The sequence below is a fragment of the Kwoniella shandongensis genome, chromosome 11, assembly GCF_008629635.2.
Source record: "Kwoniella shandongensis chromosome 11, complete sequence".
Taxonomy (NCBI): domain Eukaryota; kingdom Fungi; phylum Basidiomycota; class Tremellomycetes; order Tremellales; family Cryptococcaceae; genus Kwoniella; species Kwoniella shandongensis.
Window position 1 is genome coordinate 395,860 of NC_089297.1, and position 14,178 is coordinate 410,037.

At 50.6% G+C, this 14,178-nt stretch overlaps 5 protein-coding genes across 5 annotated transcripts; 3 read left to right on the top strand and 2 right to left on the bottom strand.

The window, feature by feature from the left end:
* CI109_106034 (uncharacterized protein) lies at nucleotides 1-1,965 on the top strand (the record flags this gene model as incomplete). The annotated part of the gene is made up of 4 exons (XM_032005074.1): nucleotides 1-127; nucleotides 186-235; nucleotides 300-382; nucleotides 447-1,965. 4 exons carry the CDS (start codon nucleotides 1-3, stop codon nucleotides 1,963-1,965), a joined length of 1,779 nt encoding a protein of 592 aa, XP_031860586.1.
* A 339-nt stretch (nucleotides 1,966-2,304) lies between these two features.
* Nucleotides 2,305-3,372, bottom strand: CI109_106035 (uncharacterized protein; the record flags this gene model as incomplete). Its single annotated transcript, XM_032005073.1, has 4 exons — nucleotides 2,305-2,703; nucleotides 2,843-2,980; nucleotides 3,040-3,064; nucleotides 3,137-3,372. 4 exons carry the CDS (start codon nucleotides 3,370-3,372, stop codon nucleotides 2,305-2,307), a joined length of 798 nt encoding a protein of 265 aa, XP_031860585.1.
* A 443-nt stretch (nucleotides 3,373-3,815) lies between these two features.
* CI109_106036 (uncharacterized protein) lies at nucleotides 3,816-5,836 on the top strand (the record flags this gene model as incomplete). The annotated part of the gene is made up of 7 exons (XM_065967762.1): nucleotides 3,816-4,024; nucleotides 4,188-4,324; nucleotides 4,421-4,490; nucleotides 4,568-4,691; nucleotides 4,761-5,027; nucleotides 5,112-5,705; nucleotides 5,762-5,836. 7 exons carry the CDS (start codon nucleotides 3,816-3,818, stop codon nucleotides 5,834-5,836), a joined length of 1,476 nt encoding a protein of 491 aa, XP_065823834.1.
* Nucleotides 5,837-6,320: 484 nt separating this feature from the next.
* Nucleotides 6,321-10,672, top strand: CI109_106037 (uncharacterized protein; the record flags this gene model as incomplete). The annotated part of the gene is made up of 20 exons (XM_032005071.1): nucleotides 6,321-6,542; nucleotides 6,597-6,700; nucleotides 6,770-6,830; nucleotides 6,898-6,972; nucleotides 7,055-7,385; nucleotides 7,446-7,466; nucleotides 7,521-7,613; nucleotides 7,677-7,872; nucleotides 7,935-7,976; nucleotides 8,026-8,097; nucleotides 8,155-8,277; nucleotides 8,329-8,435; nucleotides 8,490-9,081; nucleotides 9,141-9,261; nucleotides 9,317-9,382; nucleotides 9,428-9,629; nucleotides 9,688-9,862; nucleotides 9,927-10,371; nucleotides 10,451-10,523; nucleotides 10,596-10,672. The coding sequence occupies 20 exons, from the start codon at nucleotides 6,321-6,323 to the stop codon at nucleotides 10,670-10,672; spliced, it is 3,198 nt and encodes a 1,065-aa protein (XP_031860583.1).
* A 207-nt stretch (nucleotides 10,673-10,879) lies between these two features.
* CI109_106038 (uncharacterized protein) lies at nucleotides 10,880-13,265 on the bottom strand (the record flags this gene model as incomplete). Its single annotated transcript, XM_032005070.1, has 7 exons — nucleotides 10,880-10,997; nucleotides 11,064-11,131; nucleotides 11,212-11,495; nucleotides 11,558-11,654; nucleotides 11,711-11,922; nucleotides 12,003-12,567; nucleotides 12,735-13,265. 7 exons carry the CDS (start codon nucleotides 13,263-13,265, stop codon nucleotides 10,880-10,882), a joined length of 1,875 nt encoding a protein of 624 aa, XP_031860582.1.
* Nucleotides 13,266-14,178: the final 913 nt, after the last annotated feature.

The window sequence follows — 14,178 nt, forward strand, 5'->3', positions numbered from 1 at the left end:
ATGCCGCCGCGAAGACCATTGAAGAGACGTGGGGAAGAAGATGATCGATCGCCTGCTCGACAACCCAAACGAGCGGGAAAAAATAAGCGAGAGCAGACTTATGATACCTACGACGAGGCTTTAGATGGTGAGTCCTTCTCAGCTCGACTTGTATTTCTATATACTGAAGTCTCTCCGTTTGACAGGTGGAGTTGAGATGGAGGAAAAGGGAGAGCGATATAGAGATGGAGATAAGGTGAGCTTGTGTTCAAGTCAAGTAGCTGTCCGTTCATCAAGCTCATTGGACAACTCTTGGTTAGGCTCAACGGTTCTTTGAGCGTGCGATCGAGCTGTATAGTAAAGCTCTAGGGTTCCAAGAGACCTACGATGCGGCATACAATCAGTAAGAGCTGAGCAGGTGCTTCTTTCTGAATGCTCATAGAGCTCACACTCGTTACCTTTGACAGAGCCCGAGCGTTGTATACCTTGTCAACGAACTTTCTTCTCCCCCCGGCATCGCTTGATCCCCTTCGAAAATCTATCGACCTCTATCGTCGAGCCACAACTCTCACAAACTCCCCTTTACTTCGCATGGACGTGGGCTTCAACCTTTCTCAATCATGTTCCAGTCTTGCCGACGTTCTGGAAGACCTTGATCCGGATAGTGAAGAGATCAAAGCGGAAGTACGGAAATTGCGAGAGGAAGCGAGGGATGTCTTGCAAGAGGTCATGGATGGCCAAGAGGAATATCTGAGAGCGACAGGGGAGGAGACGGAAGTTGCTCTAGCGGAAGAAGAAGTGATTGAAGAAGGGTCTACGGAAGGTGAAGCGGGAGAGCAGGAGCAGGGTATGGAGGTGGATTCAGAGTCGAAAGATGAACAGGAGGATGGTCACGAATCAGCGACTTTCGAAACCTATTTACCTACACCATCAGCGTTCATCGATACCGTTATCGCACTTATCGACTTGCACTTATCTCTCTGGGACTCGACACCGGTCCCTCAAACACCGACAGAAGAGGAACAAGCTGTCGTTCGAAATATTCTCGATAGAGCTGCTACTCTCGCACCACCAGGAAGACAAGCGGAACTCGATTTGACCGAGATCAAAGTCTTGCTTGCGATGGACAGCATCGTTTGGGATTTGTTCAAATCACAAGCTCAGGTCGGGATGGGACTCGAACGATCACTTGAAGGTGCCGTTGCAGCTATAGGAGCAGTACTTGCTAGTCTCGATGTCGCTCCACCGCAAGATGAGAATACGGTCCGAGCCGACGTTCTGACTACATTGGCGGATACACATTCTGTCATCGCCAGTCGAATGTTGTTCTTGAACGTCCAATTACCGCCAGGACCATCACCGCTCGCCCAACAAGCCTGGTACCACTTATCACAAGCTACGACACATCTCACCGCGGCTGTGGAATTGCCTACCAGCTTAGCCAACACACCTAGGGAATTCAAACCTTCTGTCTTGTTATCTTTGTCAAAACTCAGCTTGTCACGAGCGAGACTGGCACCCGTTAACCAGACCGCACAACGGAATGTCGTTCAGTTGATGGAGAACGCGACGACATATGCTGCTCGAGCCGGTGAAGGATTGGGATGGAAATTCCTCCGGATCGATTCGGCTCCTCCAGCCCCCACGTCTGGCACATTATCACTCTCGATAGGTGGAGCTGCGGGAGGATCTAGTAGCTCGCTTCCATATCAAGCTGGATGGGACTCGGAGTCACTGGGCAGGACGATCGCTTTCCAACAAATACGAGTCTGCCTCTACGCCTCGCGGACGGATCTTCTCTCCGAAGACCTGAGGAAGAAATATGCAGAAGGGCTTGAGAAGGTGGTGAAGGGTCTGAAGGCGATAACTGGTGACGAGCGGAAGGTGGGAGCGAGGGATCTGAAGAGATGGCTGGGCGATTTGGAGGACGATGAAGGGGGCGTGTTGGATATTGAGAAGACATGGTGGGATCAGGTGTTTGCATGATGAATAGGGTTGGGGCGAGTGTCGCCGTCGCGAAGAACGAGCAGGACTCGGGTCTTGTAGACACTAGATGTATGCCTATAATCTGGCATCTTGATGAATCTACAAATTGCATGACGGAACGTTACCCAACTATCTGGCAACGACCTGGACCTCGATGAACGTAGTATCCGTGTCTATCGATATCTACAGTCGCATCAGGTTCATCCAACGCGAGGTTCGTCACGAAGCTCACAGTATGTCTACAACAGGACGATCAATCCAAGGCGTGCCAATCTGGTCCCCTTGCGCCAAGTAATCTCGCGCTGTCATAATGCCTTCCGTGACGGTTCGCGCAACGTATCAGTCTTCTGGACTAGGCGGTACAGGCGGCATCTCCAACCACCCCACTCTCTCTGCCAACTTATTCAAAAACCACCCGCTTAGTCCCCACACTTCCAGCTCGCCTACACCTCCTTCTACAGTCAGAGAAGAACGGAGGACGAGATCCGTCGCTTTGACTCGATGGTAGGGACGATACGTGTCTAGTCTGAAGAAGTGGAGAGCGTGGCGGGATGGGTCGATGAGTGCGTCAAGCGGGAGAGGGAGGATGGCGGAGACTTCCGCAGGAGAGGGGATGAGCGCAGATAGCGGATGAGAAGGGAGAGTTGTAGAAGAAGAGAAGAGGCTTTCGTCGGGTCTTCGAGCACCCGTCGGGGTCAAGGAAGTCGGCCAAGGTGGTGGAGTCGGGTGTACAAAGCCCTATGCAGAACAGCGTCAACATTGATTCGCTCCCACACAAACATAGGTTGGACAGCCAACGTATCAAGTAGACCGGCATGATCTGAGACGCAGGCAAGGACCCAAAGCAACGAAGGACCAACAAAGCAACCTGACTCACCACAAAGGGCCATACTCGCGATTTGTTACCTAGGCTGTACTCTGGATCCAGCATACCTAGTATCTCGACGTTATCAGGTGGTAGGGCGAGCTCCTCTTTGGCTTCTCTCAGAGCAGTATGGATGAGCGATTCGTCCGTCTACACAGACACTCTTCATTTAGTATCACATCTCAGACTTGAGCTTGTGGTCAGCTTACGTCGTCGGCTTTGCCTCCTGGAAAGCTACACCCTTCCAAAGTCAGCTATGGCTGCCATTGAGCTTCAATAGGAGCCTTTGGTCAATTTCCACCTCACCTGACTTCCCCAGCATGTACCCTCATCCCTTGCCCTCTCACTTCCATCAGGATATGTGGTCTATCATCTATGTTCATGAGCGGTATCAAGACCGCCGCTTCGACCGGCTTGCGCTTTACGAAAGGGACGGTATGCGAAGGTAATGGTTTCGGAAGAAGATGAGTCGGGATGAGCTTTGAACGCATGTTTGCCAACATGGGGGCGGTGAAGGGAGAGAGGGGGGAGCGAGGGGACATTGTGAGCTACATTGAGTCTATGCATAGTCCATCTGAGCAGACTAGACGTAGTGATCACAGAATGAAGGATAGTAATCGCCCCTCTCGCCGTCTGTCTCTACGTGATGTCAGAAGTTATGACGTGGAAGTGTTGTGTCGAGGGATGTCGTTTACCGACACGGACGGAGCGAAGACATTTGATCTGCGTATCTTATTGTTCCTCCTCCTTTCTTCCATCTCGAGTCATCAATACCACTCATCACACGGACAATCATACCATTCGAACGAGACGCCTAATCGTCGACATAGTAAGCTGTGAGACACATTCACGCTTGCTGCATAGCGCATCGCGCTTCCATCAATCACGTCGGCCCTCGACCCCACTTGCCCATTAAACGACATTCCGAGTCGCACCAAGCAATATACGCCCATCCGCGACCTCACCACCTCAAGCAGACACCGCCATGTCTACATCTGCTGCTACACCAGACGAGGAAGAACAACGTCTCATCGATTTTCGAAATGCGACCAACTTCCGATCAGTGAAGAGAGCAGATCCCCACGTCTCGTCAATTCTAGAGACGTCGGTCTATTCGGTGGTATACTACTATGATGAAACGAGTGGGAAGTGGGAGAAACAGAAGCAAGAGGGACCGTTGTTTGTGGTGCGAAGGTGAGTAAGCGACGGCCGCGTGTGCAGAACACATCTGCAATTGTCTTGAAGACAAGTGGGAAGACAGCAGGGATACAGACGCCTAAGCGCTAGTGGAACATACTTTGCGGTTGAAAGAGTGGAGGAGAGGAAATTGGCTGATCTGTTGTCCATGAATTTGCAGAGAGAAGAATCCAGAGTACTCGCTGTACATGCTGAATCGACAAACAGTCAAGAATCCCGCGATACCGCTTGTGAAAGGGGAGATGAAGTTGACAGTGGTGGACCAAGGAATGTTGCAAGTTGCACGAAGAGGAGATAGTGAGTTATCGATTTCATCTTGTCGATCATCTCTTCTTGACGCCCATGCTATTTGAATGTCACTGTCGAGCTGTGCAAGTTAATGTTATACGCTAGAATTACGGATAGGTATATGGTTTAGCGAAGGTGAAGAAGCTGTGAACCGCTTCCGAAGTGTCATTCTGGGGTGGGTGACATTCAGCATCGATACGGTCCTGTCTGTTGTTGAGTTTCGGATCTGGCGCTGATGAAGATTCCACATAGGATCTGTGGAGAGCCGTCAAAACGACCGGACGCGACAGCTTCACCTGCGATCTCCTCCCCACCGCCGAACCCAAGTGCTGGTGCAGAAGACGGATTATCGAAGTTGTTTGCGGGGTTGTTGACAGTGAGTTCGCTCTAATATGTAGAAAACAGCGGTGACACTGACGATGGCCTTTGTCTCCGCCTATTTCAGTCACCACCTGTTCAAGCAGCTGTGCCTTCTCCTCAAAGCACTTTCACAAGTGTCACCACCAATGCCTTGTCAACTCCATCCAGCCAGCCAATACTAGCTGCGAGTCCAGCTCACCCGGTACTTGCCCCTGCACCCTCAGAAATATCTACCAGTGCGATGACATCCCCGCCCCAACCACCTCCGCCCGCGCCTGTCCTCCCGACCGGTCCACCTGGTCAAACAGCAGATGACCTATTGATGAGCATACTAGGGTTCAATCCTCCAAGTGTTCCCCAACCTCCTCAGATCCGGCCAAACGATTATCAACAGCGAGGGTACCATCAGCAACCTCAGCAACCCCATCAACCTCAGCAACCTCAGCAACCTCATCAACCTCATCAACAATTCCTCTCCCCTCAACCACCGTTCCAACAGCAATATCAGCCGCAGCAGCAATACCAGTCCGGACCTTCAATCCCTAATCAGGCTGGACCCAACTTTCCTGTACAGCAAGCCCCACCCCTTCTTCCGCAACAGTCCTTCCCTCAGTTCCACCCTTCTACCCAACAATCGCCATCTACCTCACCTCAACCGCCTCCCCAACCTCCTATACAGAATTATCCTCCATCTCCCCTGCGACACCAACCTATCTACGCTCACAAAGTCGGAGATGCCACTTTTGCTCAAGCTGCACGAACACCGCCATTTGCCCCACCTACAATCTCACCCGCTCCGCATCTAGCTATGCACGCTGGCGACTCGTCTTTCCAGTCTGCCCCATCACACTGCCGGACCCCTGTGAATGGGTACAGACCCGGAGTCGAATCTCGTCAGACAGTGACTGAAGCCGTGATTGATGGAGTAGACAAGAAGCAGCGGGATGAGGGCTTGATCATCGGAGGAATAGGACTCGGTGCGGATGAGCGGAAAAAAGAGTTTACAAGAAGATTAACGGATTTGATTTTGGTGAGTCTAAGCTACACCGCGATTTATCGATTGCTGATACGATCTGACGATGGTAGACCGACGAGCGGTTTGTCGATGATCTGTGGTTTGCTTATCTTGAGAGGATGAGCAGAGCTGGGTCGGGAGGATAGGTGACATCGCAGGAGGGCCCAGGCCGCAGGTGGAAGAGATCGCACCGCGGAATATCTAGCCATGTGGGCGGTAGGAAGTAGGACGTACTCAGGGGGGGACGCATGCTAGCACACGGAGAGGTGAAAATGAAAGGAAGGGCAGGAGGAGGTCATGTTGTATTGCTAGCTCTTGTTTTGGCACGACTGCTGGTAACAATTAGCGTCAGCGTCTCACTATGCATACAGCGATACGACATGAATAGCGGTCACTAGCGGCGGTAATCTTATCTTCACCTGCCACTTTGGATTCCCTCCCTTCCCACGTGGCAGTGAGGGGAAGGTACCGGCAGCGAGCGCGACGCGGTCAATGCGTTCATTCACACAGAGTGGAAGAGAAAGACACACACTCAACGATACATTCCTCTCAATTGACAACAGCAACTGTCACCTCTCTCATCAACATAGGACAGCGGACACAGTTTGAATCGTACACTCAGCACTCATCATGTCCCTGCCTATGCACCTGCGAAGGTATCATGAGAAATCACGGGATGAACAGACCCGCGACTTCTTCAATGTACCAATGCAAGAAGCCTTACCTGGACCTTCTGATCCACCCTCGGTAGTCAAGCTGAGAGGGGTACACCATACTCGTGGAGGAGGGACAGAGCTACAAGGGATGGATATCAACGCTGTTATCAGTGTAGAGGGGAAGGAGGAGGTTTATGTGAGTAACATTCTGTTTCTCAAAGAGCGCTTTACTAATCTCATTCGACTGTAGGCTGGTCGATTATCATTACTACCGCCATTCCTATGTTTCATCTCTCTTGATAGGAAATCTTGTAGATGTACGATACCACTGTACACTATCAGACGGGTGGAACGGTACGTGCGAGTGCTAGCTATAATTCCTCCAACCTATTGGGAGATACGTAGCTGATCCTAAATACGCAGGCTCAATTCTCGAGCAGGAGTCTTCGCTCTTTCGTTAGCAACATGGCATGGGATGCGAATAGTGGGCTGCCTCCTCAATAGCAATCCCCTGGAGATCACAGCTGATAGACAACGATGGCTGCGATTAGATCCTACAACTCACTTCGTTACTTCCTACGGCGGAGCACTTTGCGATTCTGCTTCGTGATGCACTGAAATCTCAGGTATGTCATGACTCGTCCGCTGTGTCTCCTTCCCATTGACGATGAGGTAAGTTCAGCTGAGTAATGTCTAACATCTTAACAGCTCGCTGCGATGAAACAGCTCAAACCATTCCTCCCATCCTTGTACTCCGAATACCTTCTGGCCTCGCCTGCTTCATCAACCGCTCCCCACCCTCACGGACATAACCACAACCACCAACCACAGACGGACCATCTCCTTTTAGGCACCGAGCTAGGTGAAAAGGGCGCAACTGGGACAGCTGCTCAAGATGTAGAGGGCGATCTGAGAGGACCAGGGGGTGAAGGCAAGGGGTTGTATCAGCGAGGACTGGGAGAGACATTCGGGTTCCCTGGTGATGCTAGGAAGATGAGAGAGAGAAGTAAGATGAAGTTGTGGAGGGAGTACTTTATGAGTGAGCTATATCACCCTGGATGCCGTTTCATTCTGGTCAGGAGTTGACGTCCTTGTTCAGTCCACGGAAGGAATTTCACATGTAGGTGTCCATGACATGACGGTCGATATGCGCTCACCTACATTCGTCCTGCAGTGCTTCGATATCCCCCTTTCCAGAGATTGCTACAAGTCGGTCTACCTTCAAGATTGAGAGGAGAGTTATGGGAAGTGATGTCTGGATCTATCTGTACGTTGTTCCCACAGCCTGTTTTGTCGATCACATGCTCATAAGCAAGTTTGTCCATATCAGATCTTCGTTTCTCCAACCCTGAGACGTACGGTCTGCTACTGTCTCAAAACGCCGGCAAGTCCAGTCAGTCAACGGATGAAATTGAGAAGGATCTCAACAGATCTCTGCCCGAGTACAAGGCGTATCAGGCGGAGGAAGGTTTGGCGAGACTGAGAAGAGTACTGGTAGCGTACAGTTTCAGAAATCCAGAGCTTGGGTGAGTGGTCGACTTGAGAACAGGAAGTGTGGACTTCTATACTGATACAAGCATCACTGTAGCTATTGTCAAGCCCTGAACATTGTTGTTGCTGGTTTGCTCATGTGAGTATTTCCGTCCCAGCACACTACTGTCGCTGATAATCCGGGTTAGCTACATGTCGGAAGAGCAAGCTTTCTGGCTGCTCGAGGTGCTCTGTGACAGGATCCTTCCCGGCTACTACAGGTGAGCTTACGAGAGGCACGTCGTTGTCTGCGACCATCAGCTCACATTCGAATTTAGTCCGTCGATGGAAGGCACTCTGCTCGATCAACGGGTCTTCGAGGCTCTGGTCCACCGATGTCTGCCCATGATCCAAGAGCACTTCGTCTCCGTCGATGTCCAGATCTCCGTAGCATCTCTCCCGTAGGTTGTCCTGTCATGAGGTATGAGTAACAAGCTTACATCTTGGCTCAGGTGGTTCTTGAGTTTGTACATCAACTCAATGCCCCTGATCTTCGCATTCCGAATCGTCGACTGTGTCCTGGCCATGGGTGTGAAGGTCCTCTTCCAGATTGGTCTAGGTAAGCTGTACTCTCGCGCTCGCCAAGAAGCATTAGCTTACACCCCGATGGCAGCTGTGCTTAAGATTAACGGGGAAGCTCTACTCGAGGTCACGGACGACGGAATGTTCATCAACCTCATGCGAAGCTACTTTGCTACCATCGGTGATTCCGCACACCCTAACCACCCCGACCCTCGAGTTCGAGCTATCACAAACTTCCAGGAATTGCTTGTTGTGGCTTTCAGAGAGTTCAACGTGATCACCGACGAAACGATTTTGGCTGAACGAAAGCGATTACGTGCAATCATCTCCGACGAGATCGAAAAGTTTTCAAAACGGGCTGCTGTTCGAAACTTGAAACATATCGGCAAATTCTCCAAAGATCAGATTGGAATCATTTACGACCACTACTTCGCGGCCGTCTGTTCGGAAGAGGCGGGAAGCGCGCGGGAAAGTGGATCAAACACTCCTCTACCAGGTGACCAATTCGATCAGCCTAGGATTCAGGTCGACGCCCAAGGCAGAGTGGAGACGAGGATCGACCTCAGAACGTTCAAGGTGTTCTTGAGCGAGATCGCGACGTGGGCAAGGGAGGAGACGATCACTACCAATGCGTTCATTCAGAGAACAGATAAGAAGATTGCGGATCACGAGCTGATCGATCGGTACGTACCGTGCACTCTCGGTGACGATGTAGACGCTGATAATCCGTTATCTGTCATAGGCTGTTTTTTGCTTGGGACTCGCAGAAGCTGGGGACGCTTTCATTGCAGGACGTCGTCATGGGACTCGATAGAGTGATGACGGGCGGTCTCATGGAATCGATAGAGTGGTTCTTCGAACTGGTAAGTTCACAGAGTCACCGAGCACAATCGCCTAGCTAACAGCTCAACCTGAAAGCATGACAAGAACAAAGATGGCTACTTGACCAAAGACGAAGTTATCCAGCTGTCAGAGTCGTTACTGGTACGTGTCTCGTGTTTGTATCGCAACTTATTCAATCTCTTCCAGTTCATCTTCCGAAATGAACCGGGCGATGTATATCTCGCAGCTGTGTCCAAGTTCATCCTGAACGCATACGAGTTCGGCGATGCGACTGCCCCTCAGGGTAGTGTGGAAGAGAAGAAACCGTTCGATGGAGATTTGGAGACTGCATCAGGAGCGAGAGAAAGATCAAACTCGACAGCCGGTCCCCACAACTTGCCTTATCTCAGTAAGCTGCTCCACTCCTGTTCCTGCAGATGACTTCAGCTGACAGTGTGTTCCGGTAGACCTTGCTACCTTCAGGATGGTCGTCCTTGCGGACGAATTGCTTGAGGGATTCTTCGACCATGATCTCTCTGCGTCCTTCGAACTCGAGAAATCGGAGACAGAAGACTACCATCAACAACACCAGAGGTCCGAGGGTTTGTTAGGTGGTTTGATGAACTTGGTGGTAACCAATGAGTGAGTGCACATGTGCAACGATATTGACAACGTGAACATTGGACCTGATATACATATCCCTTAGAAACAAAACACGGCTTAATCGACTTGCCGACGGCTTCGGCGCAGCATTGGGCAAACATGCCGAATGGCGTAAACCGTCCTTGGCGAAGTCGACCGATCCCAACCAATCTGGCAGTTCAGACCTTCGAGCACGAGAATCGCTTCTCACCCCTGCGCAACAGCAAGGTCACTTACAACATCAACAGCAACAACGTAATCGATCGGAGTCTGCTGCTTCTCAGATCTCTCAAGCTTCGACCAAGACGGTCTCCAGTGCAGGCGGAGGTTCGTCAGAAGAGAAGAAATCGCTCAGAGAGGTTGAGCAAAGATATAGAGAAGAGAGCGTGATGGTCAGAGCTGCCCAAGAAGCGGTGATGCAGAGACCGAACTTTGCAATCGACGCTATCGGTGATAGTGATGGTGAAGATGAGGAGGAAGGAGAAGACGATTCGGGCGTTATGGATGAGGTGAGTGCGACGACCATTCACGAACTGTCAGGCATTTAGGGTGTCAAGCGGAGCAAGCTGACACGGGTTGTACAAATAGGTCGAAGCTTTCCTAAAAGCCCACGGAGCGGATGACGAAGGACTTAAAGGGGAACAAAAGAAGGTCGCGACGGGTGAGCGAATCAACTCATCACTCAATCTCCCAGAGTGCCGTTTGCTGATTAGGCTCGTCCCCGCTCTCATAGACTTACTCTCAGCCGAACCAATGGGACCTAAGAAGACGACAACGAGCACGAGCAGCGGCTCATTAGTAGATCTGTAGTGTTCTTCGACGCGGCCATGTTTCGTCTGTACATGTATATACTGTACGATCATTTTCAGTCCTTTTTCCACTTTCTCATTGGCAGGATTGGATGGATGTATTCATTGCTAGTTGCTGCAAAATGGGTTACAATGTATGTACAATAAAAATGCCGTGCGGTCTCCTTGAGTTCATGAAATATGGTGACGAAGCTGGGTGAGATCGCAATCATCGATTGGTGACTATGACGTCTTCACCTTGTAAGATGCAAATCTCGTATGCTACCATCAGCAGCAACTGTCCGAGGAAGTCGACTAGTGCTGAATGGATAGGAAGGGTGTAAGAGCTGAAAGCAACACGGGTAGATGTATGATCAGCGGAGTAATCAAGCGGGAAACGAGGTCATACTTACTCCGGGTCAAGGTTTTTGGACCAGAAGAACAGAGTCATGAAATGTGCGGTACTGAGCGAGATCAATGTCTGTTCCCATCGACATCGACGTCAGCCACGTCCTTCATCCACGGAACTCGGCAACAAGTGCGATAGATGGTCAAACTCACGGTGGTAGCGAATGTCAACCATCCTGCCCATCCTAGTGAGATATCAATCCACCCTGCCCAATCTACAAATAGCAAGAAAGCAGCTTGACATGGGAAAGCAATAAGATACAACGTCGCGCTACTTTGGAATGGTGAGAGACCGGGATGTATTGCCGACGTGGAAGATGAGCTCCTGGTGGTGGTTGGGGTGGTCGATCCTGATCGTGGATGGGTAGGATGGAGGAGGGTATGCAGCGATGTTGAAAGTCGATTGGCATGGATCGCACCGATTGAGCCGGTCAAGCCTGCGGGCAGAAGATGTACTGATCAGCTCGAGTTCCGCTTCGAAGAGGAAAGGGTCACTGACCTGTCATGGAGATGGCCAGCAGGGCGAACCCTCTGTATTTCGCGACGCCTTTGTCTAATACCATACCCGTTCCGCTAGAGATCAACATTGCGCCAATCTGGACTCATACCATCAGCTTTTGTAAAGATCACATAATTGTTTGTTATCACTCACTAAAGGCGCCCAGCTACCCTTTGCAACATTTTTGACCCAATCGTTCTTCATCACTCGTCTGGTGAACCACCCCGCCGCTATTGACATGACGATGACCGCGAGAAGGGGGAAGACAGTGTCCATGATGCCTACAAGCATAGTCCCAAGCAGGGCGAGGATAAAGAGGGTGAGGAGGTCGCCCAGACATGCTGCAACGGGTGGTGTTATGTTGTCTAACAACGAGACAGCACATCAGCGTCATGAATCAGACCACAGACCAGATTGTCACCCGTAAAGTGGGCGCTGTACTCACCTGGATCGGCTCCAGCCCAACGGGAAATAACGATCAAGCTTCCCATGAAAGTTCCCAAAACCGCACTACTGATCCCTGCAGAACCCATCCCTGTTGCAAGGACCATGACAAGCTGTTTCCAACCCGGTCTCGTATATCCTTCATGCCATTCTTCGCCTGCTGACGCTAATCCCGGATCAAACGGATCCACCACCCCGATCGTCGTATTCTTGCCCAATCCCAGATCTCCAGGAGCATCCCCCAGTCTATGTTGCGTGACTAGACCTAGGGCAAAACTCAATACTGCCGCCAAACAAGAGATGAGAAGAGCTTGTAGACCTAACAGAGTCATATTGGCAGCTATCATCGCTCGTCGCGTGACTCGATGATCTAGTTCGCCGATATTGGCAGATGTACCGAGTCGAGCGGATAAACACATCTCGAGGTTTCCTTTCAGATTGCCGATCATGGGAACGAGGATGAAGAGCTCGTCGACGCGGCGGAAGACTCGCCAACGAGCGAGATGTTCGAGTAGTTCACCGGTGAAGACCAGTCCGATCAGTGAGAGGAGGAGGGAGGGTGTTGCCTGGAGGAGTTTCAAGGACAAGGATGTGTCAGTGATATTCCAACATTACTGAATGACAGTCAAGAATCATACGGCTGATACCTTTTAGGGCGCCAAGCTTTACGCCTGTGCAGACGGTATCGATGAGGGGGACGAAACTTGAAGTCGATGGGAAAACACAAACTCACCTCGAATAGCAGACTTCTAAGATCATGCCACTTTCCTATCCGTCCACCTCCCATACCGCTTTGTCCACCAGCATCATCTACCGCCTCCGCAAAGTCCATCCGTCCCATCTTGGATCTCGCATCACTCCAACCATCTTGCGACGATCTGGAGTCTATCAACCCATCTTCTGCCGCTTCCGCTTCCACCTCGTCAAATAGCACATCCCCGACTCTCCCAGCACTAACGTCCCTCGCCTTTCCTTTCCCCTTCTTGTCCGGGCCACCGTTGGATGCCGATCTGGTTTCTCCCCATCTACTTTCTCTGAACGAATAGTCCGCCTCCACTTCATCCTTCTTGACTCCTATACCTTGTCTAGCCGACGAACTCGAAGCGTACGCCCCGGTAGCTATAGGTAGATCTTCCGTCTCGAGAGCCTTCTCGTAGTCATTGTCATCTCGCAAAGAGGGATGTTGTATGCCTGTGGTCGCTCCGATAAATCGCTTGGCATATCGAACTTGGTCCGTTATATCCCGTTTCAAGATAGGCGACATCTTCGTCACTTTCCCTCCGCCAATGTCGAAGTAGGCTGATCGATCGTCCCCCTCAGCTCAATATGAGATATGGCACAGGGCGCTTTTGCTTATGCGGTTGAAAGATATATTACTCAACTACAGATCACAACGTCAAATGGCGCACGACCGGGCGTAGTAGACACTCTTTGCCTTTGGAAGCGCAGGCGTTTATGTGCGACGGGACGGTATATTACGTAAATCATTTTACCAATAGAGGTTTACTGCTTCCCTGGGATAGTGTGACAAGATATCAGATTTATATATGTACACTTTGACATATCAAATGTAAGGACTAGGTAACAGCTATAAGGATTTCCTCAATAACCAAAACCACTCTTCCACTTGTACATCTCACTATAGGCAACTAGAAAAACACATAGTGACCCCTCCCATTCCTTCCCACAGTCCTAGCAGAAGCTACCAAACTGCACAATTACATTGGATGTGAAGTACAGATGACATAGACCAAGAGGATGCTGATCATTCTATCAGTAAAGGACTGCACCAATAGAGGGGTGTTTTGAAGCCAGGTTCAAAGGAAGGTTGAGAAGGCTCGGGCTTAGACTCATCATCCTGGTTGTTGAAATGGAGAGTCAGATGACTACCAGTAACTGCCATAGTGTGATGTTTCTTCCCAGCTTTCACTGTAGCTGGTTCCTTGCCTGCAGGCTTCAGGTCAATGGTAAATGACTTGGGTGTGACATTTGCGGGTAAGTTATGGAATGTGGCTGCAAGAGACCAGTCCATATTGACTGTTCGGTCTGTGTTGCAGAATCTCTCTCAAAGGTCTGCGCAGACGCTCAGACTTGGGTATGTGGATGGTCAAACTATTGTTTCCCTCCTTCCAAATGAGATATTTCAGTGGACTCTGATCAGCAGTCCATCGACATGT